We start from the raw sequence: 22,784 nt of genomic DNA, 5'->3' as shown, positions 1-22,784 counted from the left end.
GCACTCAGATTACCATTTCTTCGGCCTTACTAAAAGCGGTGACGGCTGCCCGGATTTATCTCGAAAGGGCAGGGAGGGAAAAGGCTCTCTTCCTCACTGGAACGTCGCGCGATTCCGCCACGAGAGCACTGGCAATCAATGTAGAGATAAGCCTTCTTCTCACGTTTGATTCGATGTTCCTGGTCTCAAGAGCACAGCGCGCAATGGGTCTTCACCGCGGAGACGATCTGCACCCATTGTGGAGTCGCGGAGGAAACTGGAAGCACCTGCCAAAAACCAATCGCGCATCGCATGTACTAACGTGCTATCGCGAAGTCGTGGAGAAGGTCAAGATCCACCATGAGGAGCGCAGAAAAATCTCGCAAGCCTTCTTGGGTGACCGAGTACGTGGGTGTCAACTTCCAGAAAGGTGAGGGAAATTACCATTCTGCATTGTTCAAAACGTTCGGTGGCAATCTTCCAAAAAGAAACTCTTCATACTGGAGCGACCTTCAACACACTTAGTGTAACCTGAAGTGGTTTCTAGGCTGTCAGAAGAAACAATAAATATAAGAAAGTTATGAAAGGGTATATTATTGCGCAAACTGTAGGAGAGCACGCATCACTAGCGTAAATTTTTGGATTTAAAAGTGATACACTTCTCCCCTATCTGCCATTTCTTTTGGCGGCAATAGAAGAACGATTCCGCCGTACTACAGATCGCAAGCAGAAGAGCCTTTTCCCATTAGAATTGGTTTACTCCTCATGAAAATGATACGAGCACGCTTCCCAAAGACACAAGATAGTTTTGATAATTTTACATATGTGTTTTCTGGAGCAATTTAACCGAGAAACAAATTAGTCAAGCACTTTATATCGGTCGAATGCCGCGTTTTAACACAAATAGAGATCGTTTACAGTGCTAATTTTTCGGCCGATTAAAGGTGTAGTTGTGTGCTCTTGTAAACAACACACTTACGAAAGAACAGCACTGCATCAACACTCCTTGCTTGCTCTCGGTTAAGGAAATAGAGAGAGGATTATTTTTTGAGGAAAGGCAGGGAGATTGGCATTAGCTTGTGTTTTCTAAAAAAAATAGAAAATACTGCCATTCTCAGGTTAATGAAAAGTCTCACTAAATCAGCAGCAATATTGTTTTCTCTTCCCTATTGAAGACGCCTTCTTTGCTGGCTTCATATGCATTTGGCACATCTGGGATCTGCTTGTAACCACTTCCAGAAAAAAATGGTTGCTTCTAGGAGGCTTGTAGATGTTGTATTAACATGCGAAGGGTACCAAATGATACCTCCTTATGCCGACAACAAGTAGCAGTACTAGTGAATTAAGGATATAAAAAAAGAAGCACGATTAGACCCTAAACATTGGTAGGAGGCACTGCATTTTCCTGTTAGCGCCATCTGCCGTGTAAAGGCTAACTCACTGACATGCGCGTGTGGGGTATCCCGGATGTTCGCGCACGCCTCACGCTTTCATCTAACGTGTTGAGTTTGTGTGCTTTCTAAGACAACTTCCTCTTTGGTGATTTCACGGTGATTTGCCGTACCTGGGATCTGGCTACCTCGTAAGGATTGCCAGAAAAAAAGAAAGAAAGGGTCAGGCAAATTTCGACGCTAATGAAGCCGAAGAATTCGTTATAACGGGGAAACGATATGAAAGAGATGCGAAACGGCTGAATAATGAACACGCAGAAGAGGTAGAATGGAGAGATATAGCAAACATTTGATCTTTTGATCTTTTAAACAACCATGTACGCCGACCTTGTCTTTTTTAGCTCTGGCACTTCAGCCCTGAAAAGGGCTGACTTTTCGTTTTCTCACTATTATTTACGACAAATACTCCCTACATAAAAAAGAGTAGGTTGGCTATTCGGAAAAGTGGGCTGCCTTAAGCTAACGTGTTCATTATTCGATGTGCTAGACATGCCTTTCATTCCTTTTTTGTATAGTTACCTTGAATACTTGACAACGCAATGCATAAGGCATTCTAGTTTCGCGTCCCGACATCCTTAGCTATAATGGCAATTAATTATGACAAAAGCGCGCGCCAACTCTTCTTGACACAGGAATAATTTACGCTAATCGGGTTTCTTCTCTCACAGAAGCTATCTCATTATCTTATTTCTAGGGTTAAGTTGTCAAGAGGATAAAGCTTACACCTAAGTTGGATGCTTTTGCTTCCAGGCACGCTTCATTTGTTAAAAAAAGAGCTTCTCCTTTTACCTCTTACTGGGTCATCCAGGAGGTTGCCCGACTGTTTAGAGTTTTTATTGCCGCTTATTAAGGCAAGCGTTTGTTTCCTAATATGGCGTGATCATTTTTAAGGTTACCGAAACTTTCGAGAAACGCCTCTGGAAGATAGCAAAACCTGTTTCCTTGAGCTCGATTAATCGAGAAAGCGGACATTACTAGCAGAAAAAATTGTAACCCGTATTGAACGAATTACGAGAAATGCACTAATTAACTTCGTAATTAGTCACTTCGTGGCCGATATAGGAATTTACAAATTGTAGCTGGTGAGCTTGCAAGACGTGTCCACTTGAAATGCATCTCCAGGACGGCACTAGTATCGAGATATTATTTCCCAAAACGTGTAATGAAGTACATGGCCATTCGAGTTATACTTTTGTGCTTAAGGTGGATAAAAAAAGGGTTTTGTTGGAACAAAAAGTTGAACAACAGTGCATTTTCACGGCAAGTTTGATGGCGAATATCTCTAAACTTGTGGAATTGTGAAAATTCGTTCCAAATTGATATGCAGTGCAAAGAGTTCGCAAACTGAAATATGTGCCGTGAGGTAATTATTTAAGACGTTATTTAGAGAAATTTTGTTAAGTAGTTAAATATGTTTCGATTTCTTGTGTAAGTATTTTCCGCTTCTCTGCATAATCTAGGTCAAATACTAGAATTCTTATATCTGCAATAGGCCATTTGTAAAATTCCCGAAAGAAGACAAAAGAAGAACACCGACGACACACGTGTTTATCGGAAACGTGTGTCGCATGTGTTCTTCTTTTGTTGTGTTTCTGGTGCGCTACGCCTTTTGCCTCCATCATGATATACCAGCAAGCCCAACCTGCAACTTTATGCTCTTGACAGCGTACCAATGGGCATTGAAACCAAGGACAAAATCATGTTTCTATAGTTCAGACGTTGCGACTACATTGTAATAATATAGAGCCAACCCACCTGTACGTGCACCCGATTCCTTGAAGTACAATAACCTTCTTGCTTAAACTGCCGAACTTAACTAAATTTTTTCTTACTTGTATAAGCATGCCACCTTACTTTATGCGCTAGAAAATTAAGATATCCTGAAGTCTCCGCCCGAGAAAGTTACATTTGCATACGGCTAAGCTTGAGCAAACACACAGGAGCCTCTCGAGCCTGCGCAATGAAGGTTCAACTGCTTGCCCGATAAGCTTGTCTCTCGCGCGCATCACGGCCATAGAGGCTCATTTGCTTAGTTCAGTTTGTACACAAACGATAAAACATGATAACTCGATCTCGCGAGTTTTCAGTGGCTCCCAGTGAAAGCTTATCTGGCAACCCCACCTCACCGCACTCGAACAATCTCAAGACACACGTAGCGCAAAACTAACAATGTAGGAGGAGTGGGTAATGACGAACACGTGAGCATTGTTTTCACTGTCACCGGAAGCAAAAAAAAAAACGTGGTTCATTCAGCTTTCTTTTTTACTTTCTGTGGATACAGCGATAGCTGTGGAGTGTGCTTCAAGTTAACATGCACTACATCCGAGAAAAAAACCTTGCAAACCAGTTTGTCACAACAGCTGTCCTTTTAGACAAACAGTTTTGCAGTGTCAGCGCTTTCAGATTTCAAGGTCTGGCTTAGTCCTTAGCAGGTCAGCTACCGACGTTTTCTTAATTCCAGTGCTATTTATACTGCCTAAGGGATCCGCTTTCGCGGGTGAATTGATGTTCGCAACAGTTTTACAGCCGCCTTGTTCGAATGACAAAGTTCTCGTATTTCCATTACAAAAAGTGTGAAATGCTAATGATCATAAAGCCTCACGTGTCCTCTTTAAACACTGAAGGGGCGATAAAATGTGACCACAATAGTTCCACTGCTTCGTCCCACCCGCGTTTCAGCCTCTTTTTGGGAGATAATAGAATGCGAAAACATTACTTCGCTATGCGTCGCACCTTTCTCCTTCTACAAGGATGCACTATCTCCTAAGAAACGTTGCCCTCTGGAAATACGGTGACGGTAAACGTAGCCAGACGAGGCATTTTTACGGCTTGTTTTGCTCTGCTCAAGAATATGGTGTGTTTCGCTTCTCTTGCCACCTAATCTCAGCATGCATAACATTACCGGAGAAAATGCTCACATTGCAAAAGTGAGTCGTGCTTGAAAATACGACCAGGGAAGTTTTTTATATTTTATTTCGTTGGCAAGCGTTTAAGTACGATACTGTTATATATTCTCCAGCATGTGTAAAAACATTGTCTTCCGTTAACACATGTCGTTATTTTGATGGGAAGCATGCGAACACCAAAGTGTTGGAAACTGCAACTATATCAAGAAACAAGGAAATGAATCCTGGGAATGCACGGAACAAAATATTTGTTATATTTGATGGAAATGTAGATATACAAAAATTATGCAAATGCTGCGCGCATGTTAGTATCTACGTGAAGCGAGGCAATCGCAAAGCGGTTACCTAAATGCTAGACATAACTAAATACTAGGCGTACAATTTTCATTATTTTTATTTGATAGAACGTGCAATCTCATGCGATCTTTATGCACCGCGCAGGTCAACAGATTAATGTCATGCCACACTTCTTTTTACGCACTAAGACGCTTCGCAAGCTATGCCGAAATTCATCCACCTGCTCAGGTGGATGCCCACTATATGACATCGACGATGTCTGATTTTTTGTCGGGAGATTAATTGTATGGAGAGCTGCACGCTGTGAGAAAAACAACCTATTTGCAATATACCCTTATGTCGCAGTGTAGATATACAAGAATAATTAAGTCTTAATAAGCAATTCATGCCTCTTTGTCACAGTGACATACCCGTTCTGGGGGATTTGCCAGGAATTGAAACATGCGCAGAAGTCCGAGAAGAGGGTAGGCCAAACATCAAAACAATATTAAGTAAACCATTAATTATCAAGCGCTATCACAACAGGAGGTATGTGTGCATTAGAAATACCTCTGAGGCAAGAGGTCGGGCGCAGCGCCACTGTGGTTACGTAAGAATATGAGCATGCTGTTTTACGTCGTCATTTATTGTGTGACTACGCACACTGGAGGCGTTCGCACCTCCGCTACTGTGTGTCTGACATGCTGTTATGCCGTCTTGTATAGGCAGGTGCGCCTCTAATCTTATATATACATATATATATATATATATATATATATATATATATATATATATATATATATATATATATATATATATATATATATATATTCTTCGTATTACGTCTGTCGTCCTTTGTTGCCTTTACCTTATTTAATACATTTTCCCTCTTAGGTTTTCTCTAGCTTCATTCTCTGTTTCTTTATGTGGTTGTGACGAACACCAAGTTGAGCCCCTAGGGTGGTCTTACTAGAATTCGCATCGCTCATGAAGGCTCCGTGAAATTTAGGCAGCATTCAGGCCTCATCAAACAGGCGGACCTGGTACTGAAGTATTAAAGTGAATCATAATTCCTAATTTTATATTCTGCTGAAATATCTTTTAATGAGCTGAGGCCGTAGTGAAACGTGCAACGAAAATAAGTAGCGAGTGAGGACTACGCGAACTGAAGCATGATCGGGGCCCCGCCATATTATTATTCAATTATTAGACTGCAAATGCGCAAACACAAAGTGTACTCGCGTCTCCTTTAATTAATGCTAATAGAGGCGGGTTTTGTCCCGAAGCGTATTTGATTCGGCTGCTGGCGACAGTGTTTGGTGAGCTGCCGAATGGATCGCGCAGTTCACGCCATTTCGCGCAGTGCCCAGCAAGCCGGCGGATGGCTTCGCTCCTTCAGCGGCTGTCGACACCGAGCCTGCGGTCCACAAGAGCCCAGCTGCTCCGACGAGACGGCCACTCTACTTTGCAGTGTTCGCTGCCTACTTGGGCAGTATGGCTTTCGGCTTCGCCATCACCTACTCGTCGCCGGCGTTGCCCGACGTTCGGCCCAGGATGAACTTCACTGTCGAGGACAGCGCCTGGTTCGGCTCGCTCGTCAAATGCGGCTCCATTTTCGGCGGCCTGCTCGGAGGTAATTCATTCGAAGCAAATGTAGTGAAATGACTCCTTACCGGGTCCATAACTCCCTCTTATTGTGTTACTTTGATCTACAGGAGAGCTCTTCAAGTATTCCCAATGAAGCGTGGTCAATATGCGAGCGCGTTTAGAGGGAATTACTCATCCGTGGAATATAATACTTTTCCGAAATCAAGCTAAATATTGAAGCTGCTGTTACTCGAAAAAGAAGTTACCAAGACGAGGTCTGTACCTAGGGCGTTTGATGTGCTCTAACTGCGTCGCCATCAGGATTGTTCTGAGGAAGTTGGCTTTTTTCAAGACGACATGGCTAACGGCTCAGACAATGCGAAATTGAGACAAACGAATCCCATGCACTTCAAGTGCGTGCAACGCTTGTATATTTTGCCTCTCTCGCTGCGACACCGGTGGTTTTCGCCGCGTCTAATGCAACCTCATTAGGATCGCGAAGTTCATCTCCTTTGCTTTAGCGAAAACAAGTCATCATCTATGCTGCATACAATGAAGTTACTAGCGCTGTCTACGCGAAAAATTCTGTAGATAAATGGTCGGATGGACAAAGTGGTTCATGCCTTCATTTCCGTACTTCATCCTTGTTTTATTCGTGCTGCGGGATTATCCGAAAAGAATTTTATTTAAGCTCGCTTTTCACATATTGTGCGATTCACGGTAAAAGCGAGACCTCAATGTCTTACATGCGCTTATAGCACTGAAGCGACCCTTTTTCTTTTCTTCTGCCTTCCACTACAGCAAGAGACTGCGCGAAAGAAAAAGTAATAAGGCTGCGTGATAAGCGGCCTATGCCTCCGGCTGCCAGCGACGCGCAACCCTCGTTTTGAGCTCAAGCGATATCGAAGTCCTTGACACAGGGCATTCGCTCGTGCGAGTGCAGCCTTGTCCTCAGTTATTTACCCATGTGCGGGCAAATCAGTTGTTCCTGGCTTCTGTAAAGATTACTGGAAACGAAGTCGGGAATCTGTAATAATCACATGATACAGTTGCCAATCGAGGACTTTCGTTGCAAACTTCTGCGGTTTTCGGCACTAAATGCATATTAGAACAACTCTATATACGCCTAAGAGAACTCAGACAGGGAACCGATTTGCCGAACAACCTTTTCAGCTTACCTTACCTAACGGAGCGGTTTCTTATGAATCTGTGAACACCTGCGCATAAATATTGTAATGAAGAAACATTAAAGAATATATAGAGCCTGGTGATATAATGTCACCTCACATGCACCTCTAGGTCAGCCCAATCTGTTAATGGAATTGTGAAGTATATTTCACGGATTCATTGATTCACTTTATTTTCTTTAAGTTAGCCACTGAGAATATGCCACTGAATGCGTGCGCGTTCAACAACCCTCCAGAATGAGCATGTACCGCTGTGATTCAAGCAATAAAGCTTAACATATAATGTCGGCTAACAGATAGCTCTCAAGCACTTTGATCTCATTTACGGATCTATTTACAATATATTTTATACATAACCATTTGGTACGTGCCACTGAGGTAGTGCTCGTACTTGGCCAATCCTCAAGATTGGGTATGTTCCGCTGGGCACAAAAGATACAGAATCCCTAAATGTTGCTTGATACGTGTCGTACTTCTGTGTGCGTGCACTTAGCATGACCAGTCCTTCCTCGACAGGCATCATAGAACGCTTTCATCATTGTGACGTCGCTGCGTATAGGCCTGATACTATCCATGGGTCTGATTTTGGAGCTTGTATTTCGGCACAGTTGTGAGCAATGTAGTGCATAAATATATAAATTGCTTAACAAAGATTCTGTCACCTTTGCGATAGATAAACGTAAACATTTCATGAAAAAAGAAAACACTTGACATACCATGAAAGTAAACAACATTGCACGCATCCCCATTACTTGTAAAACGTTCAATTAACCGCTTGTGTAAAGCTTCGCTTCGCATAGATTCCAACATCTGCGTTGTATGTGCATATATATTTTTAGCTTCAAGGTTGCTTGCGTGCGATGATGTATTTGTAAGAAACTTTTCTAGCTGGGCGCATACCGAGTTCAAAGCGTTGAAACACTATATGAAATGCAAGTGAGAATGAGGTGCAATGCTTCCAGCGCAACTGTACTGCGACATTCCGTTTTCGACGCGTTAACTCTATAAGTTCCAGCTAGCTGTGCGCCACTGAAGTACAGTCAACACATCGTGAAACCTGTTTAATTGTTTCTTTTGCTTTGTCCACAATTACACGTCTTCTTTTCAACACTTAACTCTGCTTGCACCTGCAACGCTCTGCGCGTACCAACACAAAAGCAGGTTGCGGACATCCCAAACGGATGTGTGCTTTGGAGACGGTTTATCTTTAAAGGCTTTGCCGGCAATCTTTAAATTCGATTGCGATCCAATATCGATCAATTGAGAACTCCAAAACAGCAGATGATCTTTACGTTATGCATACATTTAATAATAGGTATGTACGTTTAGGATGATAATGTAAACCAAATGTCAATATATCTTGAAACTTGTGCAAAGCTAGCAGGATGGACTACACGAAAAAGCAAAGAGGTCACAGATCATGTGATTCTTCTTGACCAATTACTACCTTCAAAAACTACTCCTCTATCGTATTTTTCAACCATTAATTTTTTTCTCCTGAATTCGTCGTTAGTTGTTCACTAGCAACTTTTCTTGCCTGGTTCGGTCTTCACATGCAGGGGTTACTTAAAACAGAACGAGGTCAAAGTATATGTATGTAATAAAATCTCTACGAAATACACTTAGCTTCGCTGGAGGAATGTGGTGACCAACGCAGGAAGTCGAAACATGACCCCCTTTGTACAGCCATATAACACAACTAGGAGTTCCACTCCAACTTCACTTTCTCTGAATTTGTTCTTTTAGGAAATCTTTTACTTCTCGTCTGCAAGGACGTCAACTGCTCTTGCAAATTGTTGACCCAATTGACGCACAACACGTGCGTTAGTTCAATGTGTATTTGCGGGGCAAATCCGAAATAAAGAAAAGGTCTCTATTGACCATGACGAGAAATTTTGTACAGTTATAACTTCTCCAGAAGACTAGTCTGAGGTCCAAGAAAATTACTTCACAGGTTAGTCACACCGTGAGAAAAAGAAAGCAACAGAAATAAGAAACAAGGTGCTTTCGCAAGGCATTCTTGCTGTACTTGTTATTTTGTGTATACCGGGTGTACCATGTAACTAGATCCAGCCTTTAAAAACATGAAAACGCCACGTATCTTGACAGAACCGTAGTAATGTTGTTTGCCGTGTCTTGGAGATATTCAGTATTTTTTTGTATTCTGTCTAATTACAGAATTAGTCTTAATTAGTGAATCAACTTCTCACATATTATAGGTAGATCAAATAAGTCCACGAGAAAATTGCAGAGCAACCTGAAAAACTACCGATACAGATTTCTTGTGCTCAATACGTGCGACGTAAAAGTGTTTTTCCAAGCATGAGAGTGGGCTGCGAATACATGCAACGTTGCCGCGCTACTGGCCGCTCGAGCCACTTTTACAAAACACCCTGTATATATATTGTGTGTAACACGCTCCTTAACAATTGTATCAAACACAAAATCTCGAGGAGGCGATTAATGGAAATGAAAAACGAAAAGATCATCATCGCTAGCTCTATCTTTCGCCCTACTCCTATATCTCCGTGTTACGACCTAGCTTGGACAAAAAAAACGTTTTCTTCCGCAGCAGATAACATTAAACGCGAGCAATGCTTGGTGGCACACCAGCACACCTCCGATGAACATGTCGTCTTCCTGAGGGTTGAACACAGCATTGATGAAGGAATATGCGGTATTGACAATTTCCAAGCAATGCAGAGCCAAGCGTGCACATGATGCTGCTGACACACTCATACACAGAGCACCTTACCGTTACACCGGATGCTTGAACACGTTGCAAAAAGCCATGCACATCGTAATCTTCCACAATCTGCCAGTAGAGCAAGTGAAACATTCTTCTGTTATCCTAAGGTCAAGCACTTGGCTCCTGGAAATCGATAATCAAAGAGCGGCAGCCTCGCCTCTTCTTCTTTTTCGAGTGCCTAGCTGCGACAGCAGCAACAGGTCAAGGCTACTTCGGCACAGTGAAGAAGAGAAAGCCCGCTGAGCAGAGCTAAGCTAGCATGAAAGAGAAGAGTTAAGCCCGCTCATGTAATTAGCCGTGGCTACTTTACTTTCGTATAAGTATTAGCGATTTCATTGAAAACTGCCACAGTATTGAAAGAACTGGACTTAGGTGATTCATCCAGCATATTAACGCTGACAGCTGCAGTAGCACACCACCATCTTTTCAGGAACAACCTCTACGGCTTATGCAGACTGTTTTTCTCCACTACGTTATTGCCTGCTGCGGTATCCGAAATTCTTGAACAGACACTACTACACGAGTCTGCGTAACGCACGATATCCCTTACACATTGTCAAGTGGTATGTTGAGGACACTGTGTTGGGCTGCAAAGCATGAGGTCGTGGTATCGAATCTAGGCCACGGCAGCCACATCTAAGTGGGGCGGAAATGCGAAAACGACCGTGTACTTAGATTTAGGTGCCATTTAAAGAACCTCAGGTAGTCCTATTTTTCGGAGTCACCGCATCACGGCGTGCCCCAGAATCTGAAAGTGGTTTTGTCACGTAAAACCTCATAATTCATTTTCAAATAATTTATGTTGAGGACAACTTCGGAGTTTAGCACGCCTTGCTCCCAAACCACATTGCAGCGTCAGCACGAAGTTGACCTCCTGTGGCGGTAGTGGGCATGAATATTTTCTTTGCCGCGTGGTCATGGTTAACGCTGCAAATGAAGATTTAGGAGGTGGCTTGGTGACATCGCCAGAATAATAAGGACGACGATGTAATCGAAAAGATGGCTGGATGGACATTACAAACCATTCAAATTATTTAACTACTTGGGCACCAAAATCACGACTTAGTCCGGTCTTCCAAAAACGTGCAATTGACATCCCTGTGTCTAACCACGCTGCGCCTAAGAGGCTCTTGAAGTTCGCTCTATACGGCAGCTTTTGTGGCGCTCCATTATATAGAGTTTTTCCGGCTGTGAACATGTCACTACAGTGCATTGTCAATGAAGTTCAATATTAGCATTGTCTATTGTCGCATTTCGTATTTTATGCACCAGTGATTCACTGTGAAATGTTTTTGGTGTATTGGCAACAGAGCGGCGAACGCACGCATTGTGGGAGAAAAATAGGTACATGCTCCATCAGGATCAGCAGAGCTGGAGGCTTTAAAGCTTCGGAATAGGTGTGTTGTATGTCAGCAGGAAATGAGGTATCTATATGCATACGGCCAGAGAGTACCTCACAAGTGTTTGCCTGCAGCTGTTTGTGGTTGCACGAAGTGTAATCACAATGATGCAGAAGGCCATTACGGATGCTAAAACGGTGAGAAGTGCGTAGAAACGAGTGATGGCTGGGAGGCAACAACAACTCTGACAGAAAGTACAGAGGAGTTGGAGCGCAACTATCGTTGCTTTGTTCGAAGAGCACGCCGGCATGGGTAAGGGTGGACAAGCCGTAGCAGAAGATAGGCGTAGCAAGGTCACGTAAGGTGACCGCAGCAAAGACACGGAGACAAGAAAGAAATATCACAGCTGTCACCTGAAGCAAGCCCTCAGCATTGTGGACGCAGTTAACGAGTAAGCAGTTAACCGATGCAGGGGTAAGAACAAATCGCTAACCAGAGTAACATATTAAACTTCGAGAATGCATTCATGTTGAAATGCTGAACGTAAGTGTTAATGATGGCGAAGCAAACCTAGCTTGGAACGGTTTGTGAAGGAGTGCATTGTGCGAAATGTCATGTGCATCTCCCTTTCTTAATTATATAGTCAGCGGCATTCAATCCTGGTTTTCCGTCCTGACCTATGGTGAAAGTGTGTTTTCGCCATTTCAAGCAAATTGCGGGGGCTTTAATTCATACTCGGTACAGTTTGGGAAGTCCGTGCTCCCCCCAGCAGAAAATCAAGCTAAATTAGAATTATGAAATTGTCGCACATCGGCTTATACTCTTAAACGAGAATTCTGTATGCGCTACATTTATTTTCGAGCCCATTTCCCTACGGCAGCATGATGTACATTGTAGTGTCATTATGGGGGACCTGGTTGTCAACAACTAGAAGTAACAGGCAAGTACGCAGCATGAACTAAGCATCAATCATTGAGTCGTTATAAGCTAAGCAAACTTACATTGGTCTGTTCATTCACATAAATGCTCCCTCGGCAACTGCCTGCTTTTTCCGTTTGTCGAATGTAAAGCCGCTTGAAGTCACGTCCAAAGTAAGTTGGGACTATCTAAGATCGACCAATGCTCGCAACGTCGGAAAAATTTATTGACGCATAGAAACCTCGCTTTGTTTTAGATATAAAACGGGGATTTGCCCACAGAATGTAAGTGGTCGAACAGTAATCGAATAACCCTCTTTTCTTTTCTCTTCCCAGGGCAGCTTGTGAACATGGTCGGTCGACGGGCGACTCTCTTCATCTCTTGCGGCTGGTTTCTGGCTGGCTGGTTGTGCATCATCTTCGCCCAGTCAATCCCCCTGTTGTTCTCCGGACGAGCCCTTACAGGTGTTGCTGTCGGCATCGTGGCGCCGGCAGTGCCTGTATTTATATCTGAGATCTGCCCCTCGAACATTCGCGGTCTACTTAACACTGGCAGCAATGTTGCCCTCTACTGCGGCATCCTGGCCACTTACGTCCTCGGGAAGTGGCTTGCTTACCAGCACCTCGCCATCGCGCTCATGGCACCAACGGTCCTCATGAGCGTCCTGTTGTTCTGGACGAAGGAATCACCCCGCTGGCTTCTTCAGAAAGGCCGCCATGAGGCGGCGCTGGAGTCAGCACTGTTCTACTACGGACCAGAGGGCAAGAAGGAGTTAGAGGCCATTGAAGAAAGCCTTTGCGGAACCGAGCAATTCCGCTTACGGGACCTAGCTGTGCCGCATGTCTACAGGCCATTCTTGTGCATGCTGATGGTGATGTTTGTACAGCAATCATCGGGAGTGACCGTCCTCGTAGTTTACACACACGACATCTTCCGCGAGGCGGGGACGTCGATTCCGTCGGACGACTGCAGCATAATCATTGGTGTAGTGCAAGTGGTCGTGGTAGCGATCGCCACAGTACTGACAGATCGTGTAGGGCGCAAACTCCTGCTCTTGGTCTCTACCTTGGCAACGAGCATCTGCTTGTTCCTGTTCGGATACTCTTTTTACCTCAAACAACACAGCCCGGAGACATTCGCCACCTCATACACATGGCTTCCGATTGCGTCCGTGGGACTGATCTTTGTGGCATTCAACATCGGCATGGGCCACCTTCCTTGGTTGCTTCTCGGAGAGATGCTGCCGCTGCGCGTAAAGGGTTTTGCCACGGGATTCTGCACCGCGTTCTCCTTCGGCTACTCGTTCCTTCTCATCAAGGAGTTTTACAGGCTACAGTTTGTTCTGGGGGTAGCAGGGTCCTATTGGCTATTCGGTGTTTTGCTTCTCGTGGGCTTCCTTCTCTTCTGGATTTTTCTTCCAGAAACAAAGAGAAAAACGTTAGAAGAAATTGAGCAGCTTTTTGGAAAGCAAGTGGTTGACCTTGCCAGCGAAGCGGTGATCAGGAAAAGCAATCGCGTGTAGCAGTCATGACCTTTCCACATTTCAGTCGCATCTTACTGCGCGTTTCTGCTGCTGTTCACGAACTTGAAGCTTCGTCAGCCTCAATGTTTCAAATAAGTCCTCTTCTACAGGAGACATCCTATGGTAATACTTGATCGCTATACAATATCATTTTTGCGGAAAGACGGTTTCTGAGCATTTCATGAGGGGCAAGTGGGTTCATACTTAAAGGATATGCGTAGCCTATAACGAAAGGACAAAAGCAAGACAAGGAGACGTGTGCTTCACTCGTGACTTGTTTATTTACGAGGAAAGGGCAATAAATAGGTATAGAGCAGTCATGCGCCAACGCAAAGGTAGTCACGAGGGTATCACGTTTTGACATTAAAAACATTTATTTAAGCAAAGCATAGCAATGTGGATCAATAGATACATATTGCTATTGCGATCATTGTCTCGCATGTTTTTTCTATATCCTGTATTCTGATATTCTGATCTCGCGTAAACCGTGGTTCAAACACCCGTTGTCGTTTGTGTGCATTATCTCATAAATTAACATTGGTTCACATTGATTAGCGCACTCTGACCGGCTGTGACACATGCATCAGTAAATCCTGACAGTGCGAGACCACAATATTTGGTATCCGCAAAGATACGACACCACGCGACTCGCTCGAAATATATCGCATAAAAGAACGAGCTGCTGCCTGCATCAGTGAAACGTTCGTATTGCAATAGTATGCTGAAATGAATATCTCGGGCGTCAAACTATGAAACCCACAAGGTTTTCCACCCGATCTCAGAAAACATTAAGAGCAGCATCTAACAGTAGTCAGTAAAATCGAACATCACTATGTTGTTCACATATACTAGTAGAGGCCGTAAATGCGAATATAGGCTGCGCTGTGAGGCTGCGCAGATTTCAACATTTTCTCAGCTCTCGTGTTCCGTAAAATTTTATGGTTTACTGTTCTTATACATTGCTTCGTTCTTCTGAAAAACAAGCTAGCTAATCGGAAATATATCCCGAGTCCCATTTCCTATCTTGTGATAGTATGTTTTAGGCTGCGTTTGTTCACTATCCCGTAGAGGGAGTTTTTAGCCAGGCATTTGCTTGAGGGTCAAGCTATTGCTCATGCTGGCATTGTAGGAGAATGGTAAGAGCCGGTCATTCTTCTTGGCTCCATCACTTATATCTTTAAGATTTATATTTGTACCATCTTTACGCCACCCTAACAATTCCCATGGTATACAACGCAATACAACTTGAAAACAGGCGCTAATGAACACTAATCAGCCACCGCTACTCAGAACCTAGTAACACACGTCGTAAAGCACCAGGCTCTCGAGTACCATGCTTCCAAAATTCAAACGTATAAACGCGAGTCAGGTTAATTCGACTTTTTATCATTTGTGCGCATGCTGGTCAAGGGTTTTACACAACAGTTACACTTTCAGAATAACCAGAACAGCTACGAAAGAAAAACTCGATTATAATCTGTCGTTTATGGAGGCATCAAACCATCGCGAAGCGTCTCACCGCTTTCATGCGCATTATGCCCAATTGCGTACACTAAGACAGCGCTTCAAAACGAAAAACACTGAAAAAATAATGCCATTATGGATGTGTCACAGTCACTTCGAAACAATTCTGACATGATCTGGGCTGCCTGTCTGCATATTTATTGTAAGGTAAAACAAATTGGTGTGCGGGAGTCTGGGCTTATGATCATAGTCACAGTATCTCACCATATAGCGGGTTCACGTGTATGAGTGTTTCTTACAGTGCTTGAGATTCAGCATAGTGATGTAGTTTTGGGATGGAATGGGAGCCTTCCGAGTATTCTAGCCATAAAATAATTGTTTTTGTTTTATATGTGACGTTTCTGTAGAGACATTCTGTCAACTTGATAAATCTCATTCCGGAATCTAATGTTTCTAATTTATTCCACATAACCACGCTTCGCATGGTTTTGAAGATAAACACAAATGCATCGTAAACAAATTTTGAGTGCACAGAAATATTTGGCGTCTGAAGGGGCTAGCCTATCAGCGCCAGCTTAAAACTCCCGCGCATGTTGCATGGTCTTGCCAGAGCTCTCCCCCGCCAGCCACTCAGAATTTGTAAGAAATAAAATTAGATTCCAGTAGCGTTACTTAGCTCACCTGCTACGTCGATCACTAGTTCCTGTGTCTATAAGTTATCCTCACCCGACCAGAGCTGTCTTGACTAAAGTTCGCGCAGCTAACATTTGTACAGCAGGATCGCTACTGCCTCGACTTGCATGGTGACACTATGTATATTTAGGGAACATCCTCTGTTATCAAACTGCGTCCTGTACTGCAGCTGGCTTATATGTTCTGAAACTCATCTCAATTTTAAAAGTTGCTTTATGTGATCACTCTAGTGTATTTTGACACAAGTTGCACACGACCTTATCATCTAGGGTTGCAGTAACACAAAACACATTCCATTCTCTCGAATTTCACTAAAGTACCACTGTGTGTTTCAAGTTTCATTTTCTTTGTTTCGCGATAACAAACGTAATATTTTAAGTATGCTCTAATGCAAAATACTACTGGCATCAGAAACTGGCCTCATAAATGTACTTGCAATTTTAGCGATGCTCAATTAAGACATTTTTCAATTTGACAAACATTTTAAAAGATAAACCAAAGGCGGGATCACGCTACAGATTCCTGTTAGAAGCTAAACGTTAACCAGAAAGGTGTCTCAGAAGAAAGCCTCACTTTCAAAAGGATTTTGCACACAGATAACTGCATGCCTAACCATGCTATCGTTAGAGATATGAGGACGAACATACCAACGCAAGGATTATAGGCTCAAAACTGATATTAATCAATATTTGAGAGTAGGCTATGTGGTATTCCACGACTAATCAACTAATATACTTGAAGTGCAACAGTGATGACAGGATAAGCACGGACTTGGTGGCAGTACCCACCCGGCGCTGTTGGAAACAAGTGCTGTTGCGCTTTACTCATGGCGCACCCACAGTGATTCTCTCTCTGCGGATTGGCAGTTGAAGGCATCTCACCGGTCGCTAACGATTGTAAGGTGCTTACGCATCGCAGGAAGCCGCATTCTGGTGCAGTTAAGTGAAAAATACAGCGGGTCATTCTCTGGTCTTTTCATTGCCGTTTACATTAAAATTTTGTATTTATTATTTTTGCGGCTTTTAGACATGACTGCGACATATTGAACAGCAGATTAAATCGGCTCCGTTAATGTCAATTGACGTGACCAGTTGCCAGTCACACTTAGCACATAGGGGCATGGCGGACGTGGATCGTGACGAAGAACGACAAAGGATAACAATTTTAACAATGATTTCTAAATTGTTTATTATTATTTCTTTTTTTTGCTAATCACCCATATGCTAAGTTCGTTTCTTAAACCGCAGGAAGCTATGACATTAACGTCAGAAATGTTATACGCAACTCAATGTTGCTGCCGTGCCTTCTTGAAGTCGGTCAACAGGAAGGCCGACCGAGCCGATAACTACGGACACATGCGCTTTACACGAGACCACTCCTTGGCACTCCGACTGACCAAGACCTGCGTATTATTGCTGCAGTTAATGACAAAGCATTAGAAAGTACGAACGATGGGCGCAGTGCTTTTCGCGTTGACAGAGCAGAACTGCAAAGTTGTGTGGTGACTCAGAAGCCCATTCTCTTCGCAGCCATCAAAGCAGCTTGCCTAAAGTTTGCTGCTGACCACCGCAGCTGGAGTGTGGAGGATTGGAAGCTTGTAATATAACTCTGAATATGCTTTCTCCAGCCTCTGGGTCATGAAGAAAAGAGCGTGCTGCAGAGACTGCACATTCTGTAGTTCACAGCAGACGCACATCTATAATTGTGTGTCCGTGTGAAGGGTGATAGTTTAGTCCACAGTGGACGCACGTCTATAAACAAGTTTCTGTGAGGGAAAGAACATGGCGATAATACTTGGTGGGATTTACCAAAGCTGCCTATTTCTAATTGATAAATTACGAAATGTATTTTATGCCTTCAATGAACTACACCGGGATGGATAGTATACTTTCAAGCTGGACTCGTGTGTCATTCATACAGCGTTGTTTGTGGCACACATTTGTAATTATTCAGAGGTAATGAGACCCGAATGGTGCGCGAAGTGGGCTGACATCAGCATTTAGAACATATTTGGGACGATATGAAAATTCATCTTTCAAAGGTAATCTTGAATCTGGCATCCTCTGACTACTTGTTTCAAACAATACGAGACGAATCAAAGTGCCTTCACGGTGACAACACCTTCATCTAGTTCCTGCGTGTCACGGCATGAAATAATAGAAAGCATCGATGCGCTGATATTATTATTCCACCCGATTTACGAAACAGAAAACTTGAGCTGCTAGTATATTGCTACTGTCTTGTTTTTCCCTACTTTATATTTTGTTACCAAATGAAGGGCGCGAAACACAGTTTTTAACAAACCGTTACGTGCACATTTTTTTTCACTTTACAGGTTGTGCGAAACAGCAAAATTGAAATTAAAAATGGCGTTACTTTTGTTACGTGCTCGAGCGCATTATCAGTAATCCCACTATCGAACAGCGTTATCGCTCTCCCATGGCGATGCAAAGTTCAGCGTTTCATTCAAACAGACGGACGGTGGGAGCGCCAACAGTTTGGAGAACCGCGTCCCCTTTTCCACTTTGTTTCCGCTTTGTTTCCCCTAGTTGGATGTGAGGCTAACGCTCTCCTGCGTTCCTGCCTTTTCGTATCGCTCGATACATTACGTTTGGACAGGATTTTCCACAGCTTCGAACGTGTCCAATTATATGGACTGATGAGTGACGCGCGTCATCATATGCTCCTTTGGTTCCAAAAAATAATTTTTGAGCCATGCTGATTGAAAATAAATGAACAGATCCGTGGAATATTTGCAGAAATTTGCAGGTAGGACGATGATTATCTGAATATTGATTATCGATGCTTCAGGGATAAGTATCCCTGAAGCATCGCCAACCTATAAAGTTAGTAACATATTAAATACATTCAATGACTGCGGCTTGAAACATCGTTTTACGTTTGAAATACTGAAGGATGACTAGCTCCAATCTCTTAACATTCACTTGAAATGTACGCACAATCATCTTTTTCGGAGTTGGAGACCCAAGCAAATAAACATTTACTTAGCTTTAATTCGGGCCACTCATATGTTGTAAAAAATGTCATTCTGTTGTCTAGCCTTTACTCACAACTTGAGAAATCTTGTTCGCGTACTGTGCAAAAAAAGCTTTCATGCAGAAGTTGGTAGGTCAGTAGCATCAAGCTACCCCACAAAGTTAATCACTCAAACCTCTGACATGTTAATAAGGCTGCTCAAGCAGAGTGATGCGCAGGCGAATGCATGAAGTGAGAGGGATAAGCCAAAAGAAGTAGCTGTTTGAACTTATGTTTATTGCTGTAGCATGCCTTGAAAATATATTACCAATGATCATGGGGTCACTGTTCCCCACACAGCTTCTGTCAACCTTGGGCACGTTTGTGTAACAGTCGACAGGAAGAAACGGCGAGATGAAAGGTGATTTCAATTTGTGAAACCTAAGTCACAAGGCTGAGTTTCAGCTTTACCGCACAGGCACGGTAAACAAAATGTTGCTCTTAGTGCGAAAAAGTTTATGTTGGCCAGAACAAATAATTTTTAAATCATTAGCTCATAGAACACAGGAATAACATTTGGACTAACATGCAGTGTTATTCAACAGCTCATCCCACCGCCAACAAATAGTTTCTTCGATCACTTTGACTTCGCTTTAATTTATTACTTCTACATTTTGGTTATATATAGGAATAAACTACTTTGCTTTTTTGGCTTCATTATCAGTTGGCTCCATATGATCTTGATTAACAGATCATTGTAACATGGGTTGATGTGAAGCACTTCTATAAACTTACGTTCTAATCACAAGCAAGCAGGAAGCAGCGAGGTTTGTGATAGAGGCCTATCACATTGCGTGCACTATTGCTTCCATCAGCTGGCCTTCCCTCACGCTCGTAGACAAAGAGATGTGACATCTGTCTGGACACTGACTGCAATTCAGCGTTCAGGCTAGTTCTTTTGCATGTGGTAATAGATTACGCTGTTAGATTAAGAGTGCAGTAAATTTTGTTATTTACGGCGTGTTATTTTCACCTCTATATATTTCACATGATTTACATAACAAAAATCAGTTGAAAGTGAGCGCTAGCCCTGTCTTATATTATGTCTTTCTTCCTTTCTTTGCTCTTTTATTTCATTACTAACGGAAGCCGACTCACCCAACTTGTTGTACAGCTGCCATTAACAAGCTTTCTCTTCAACTCTAAACAACGCGAGAGCATAGCTATTCGTTGATCTTCTAGAACCCAGTCTTGGCTTCACCATATAATTTGCCACAGGCGCACAGCGGGCAGCTCAACACGGGATTTACGTAGACTGTATCCATGAACATCAACTTATTTAGTCGACGGGCTCACAGCGGAGGATGTGTGCACAGCTGCGTTACTCAGTAAACGTGCCAAACAGCCTTTACAAAGCACGGGCGTCCTTCTCCGTGAAAAAATAAACAAGAGCAAAAATTGCCTAGAGTCACGTGTCAGCATACGCTCAACAGGAAAGAGAAACCGGAGAGTATTATGTGCGGCGGAGAGCGACCGCGTGGCCGAAAGCTTCAAATGATGGCGCTACTCTCACAAACACTAGGGTTTTAAAAGGTCGGAGGAGCACCAACGCCATCTGTTGTAAGCTGCGCACAACTTTGCCCCCACGGCTTGGCGCGTTTGATAAAACGGGGTGCGCGTGTCGAGAAGCGGGCAAGACAATTGCAGCTGAGTCCTCACGTCAGCGGTTACTTACCTTAAGACGTATGCAAGACTAAATATTATGCTCTAAATTTATTCGTTTAATCAACAGCTGCCGACCCACCGATTCCGGTATAAAATCTCAATTCATCCAGCGCTACATCATCATCTTACACGCTAAAGCCGAAACACTATTCCACACTAAAAAAAAAAAAAACTAAAACAACTTGTTCGCTTTTATTCCTGAACGTCGAGAGCACATTCGTGCCAATAAATAAATAAATATTACTTTAGCGATAAGTTAATGAGTGTAGTAATTTTTATTGGTAAATAAATGTTTAAACACACATTTTTCTGTTCTGGTTGCCAAAACCACGTTCTAATTAGGGGGCACGCCGTAGAGTGGCACTCAGGACTAAGTTTGACCGGGTTTCTTCGCATACACCGAAATCTAAGTACACGAACACTTTTCTGTTTCTAACCAATTAAAAGAGCGACCACCACGACCGCGGCCGGGATCTATCCCAATTTGCAACTGAAACTTCATTTCGAGATGGGTTACGGAGAATTTTGTGTTGTTTTTCGATGTAAATTTACATATACATGTACGAAACTCAGGCTATGAAAAATGATACGTTGGCTATTCTAGGGTAAAATTGACGAGTTCAAAATCAAGGAGGAAAAGAGAAAAGCAGAAGGCAGGTTGGTTAACCAGAATAACGTCCTGTTGGCTACCCTCAAACGCAAATATTTTCCCTGCGACTGCAGCTAAGCCCGCGAAATTGCGTTTACCCTGCCCATTCATCCGTTCGTCCATTCCGTTACCTTGACCACGATTTTGTCACCATCGACGACACATAACGACTTTTGTCGTCGTCAGGTCGCCCCGTCGTCCCCAGCTTCGCCATCGCTACAAGGCCAAGGAAAAGAAAACGTGCGACAACCACCACAACTGCGATTTGAAGCCATGTTACTTGAGCAGTGTGCATTTGGGAGTCGCAGGCACTCGTCACCACGCTATCGCGCAGCCTTTTGTTTTTTTATTGCATGGAAGACCGCACATGCAAACATCCTAAACAGAAATGAAAGAACACTGCAGCTGAACCCAAAATACCTCGAGCGCAGATAAGCATGCACTTCCATTCAGCGTCGCCGCCAAGTATGGCGGTTCTTCCTCCAGCCTACATATTCCTTACATGGGCTGCAGACTCCTGGAAAGAAGAATCTAGTACATCTCGGTCTTTCAGCGTGCCTATCACATATTCTGCTCTAACAGAACGTATGCAAGCCAAGCAACACAATTATCTCGTAAGGCATGTCGCCAAAATTGCTACTTGGAAGGTAAAGAACTGTATGTGGTGTGGTGTCCATGTCTTTCTATGCGTTCTCTATAGACCAGAACACGATAGCCTCGCACCCAGACTAACCGAACGCATACTCTCGCACCCGGGTTGCCCGGTCGACCGGCGCCATTTTGTACTGGGCTGCCAAAGTGTGTTCGCCGGCGACCGGCACACATGGCAAGCGTCAGCTCTAGGACTCCAAAGTGCGGAAATGTGCCCGTTCACGCAGATCCAAAGTACAAGAAGTCATCTGGGCATCATTGCGTCGTGTTTGGATGCCAAATCAACCAGCGCAAAAGGAGCAGGTTGCTTAGCGCTGTTTGCGAAGAGCACAACACACATAGGGAATCGTTCCGGTGCGGTGTTTTCAGCCTGCACCGATTTCCATCCGCAACGAAGAATGCCAAGCTGCGCCACCGGTGGATAGCTGCAGTGAATAGGAAGAACTACCAACCCAGTGAAAATGCACGAGTGAGTATTCGATCTCTGTATATTTTGGTGCCACGTTCAACTTTGCGCCCTACGAACGTAATATGTGTAACACGCAGGTTTGCTCCGAGCACTTTCTGGACAACAAGCATAGAGAGCAGAATTCCGTGCCGGTGCTTCGCCTTGGCTATAACAAAAAGACAAGCCTTTTCGTGTTTTCAGTCATGCAGAGCTCCCGACGGTTAAGCGGAACAGTTGAGTTTGCGGTTAGCGATACTTACAGC

General features: G+C 43.5%; 1 protein-coding gene across 1 annotated transcript; it reads left to right on the top strand.

Annotated features, from left to right (window-relative positions):
• Positions 1 to 215: 215 nt before the first annotated feature.
• On the top strand, positions 216 to 15,827 carry LOC142583013 (solute carrier family 2, facilitated glucose transporter member 8-like). Its single transcript, XM_075693240.1, has 3 exons — positions 216 to 409; positions 5,976 to 6,245; positions 12,729 to 15,827. The coding sequence occupies exons 1-3, from the start codon at positions 340 to 342 to the stop codon at positions 13,913 to 13,915; spliced, it is 1,527 nt and encodes a 508-aa protein (XP_075549355.1). The 5' UTR covers positions 216 to 339; the 3' UTR covers positions 13,916 to 15,827.
• The last annotated feature ends 6,957 nt before the right edge of the window (positions 15,828 to 22,784 follow it).

This window comes from Dermacentor variabilis, chromosome 5, assembly GCF_050947875.1.
Source record: "Dermacentor variabilis isolate Ectoservices chromosome 5, ASM5094787v1, whole genome shotgun sequence".
In the NCBI taxonomy this organism is placed as follows: Eukaryota; Metazoa; Arthropoda; class Arachnida; order Ixodida; family Ixodidae; genus Dermacentor; species Dermacentor variabilis.
This window is presented reverse-complemented; position numbering and strand designations above follow the sequence as displayed.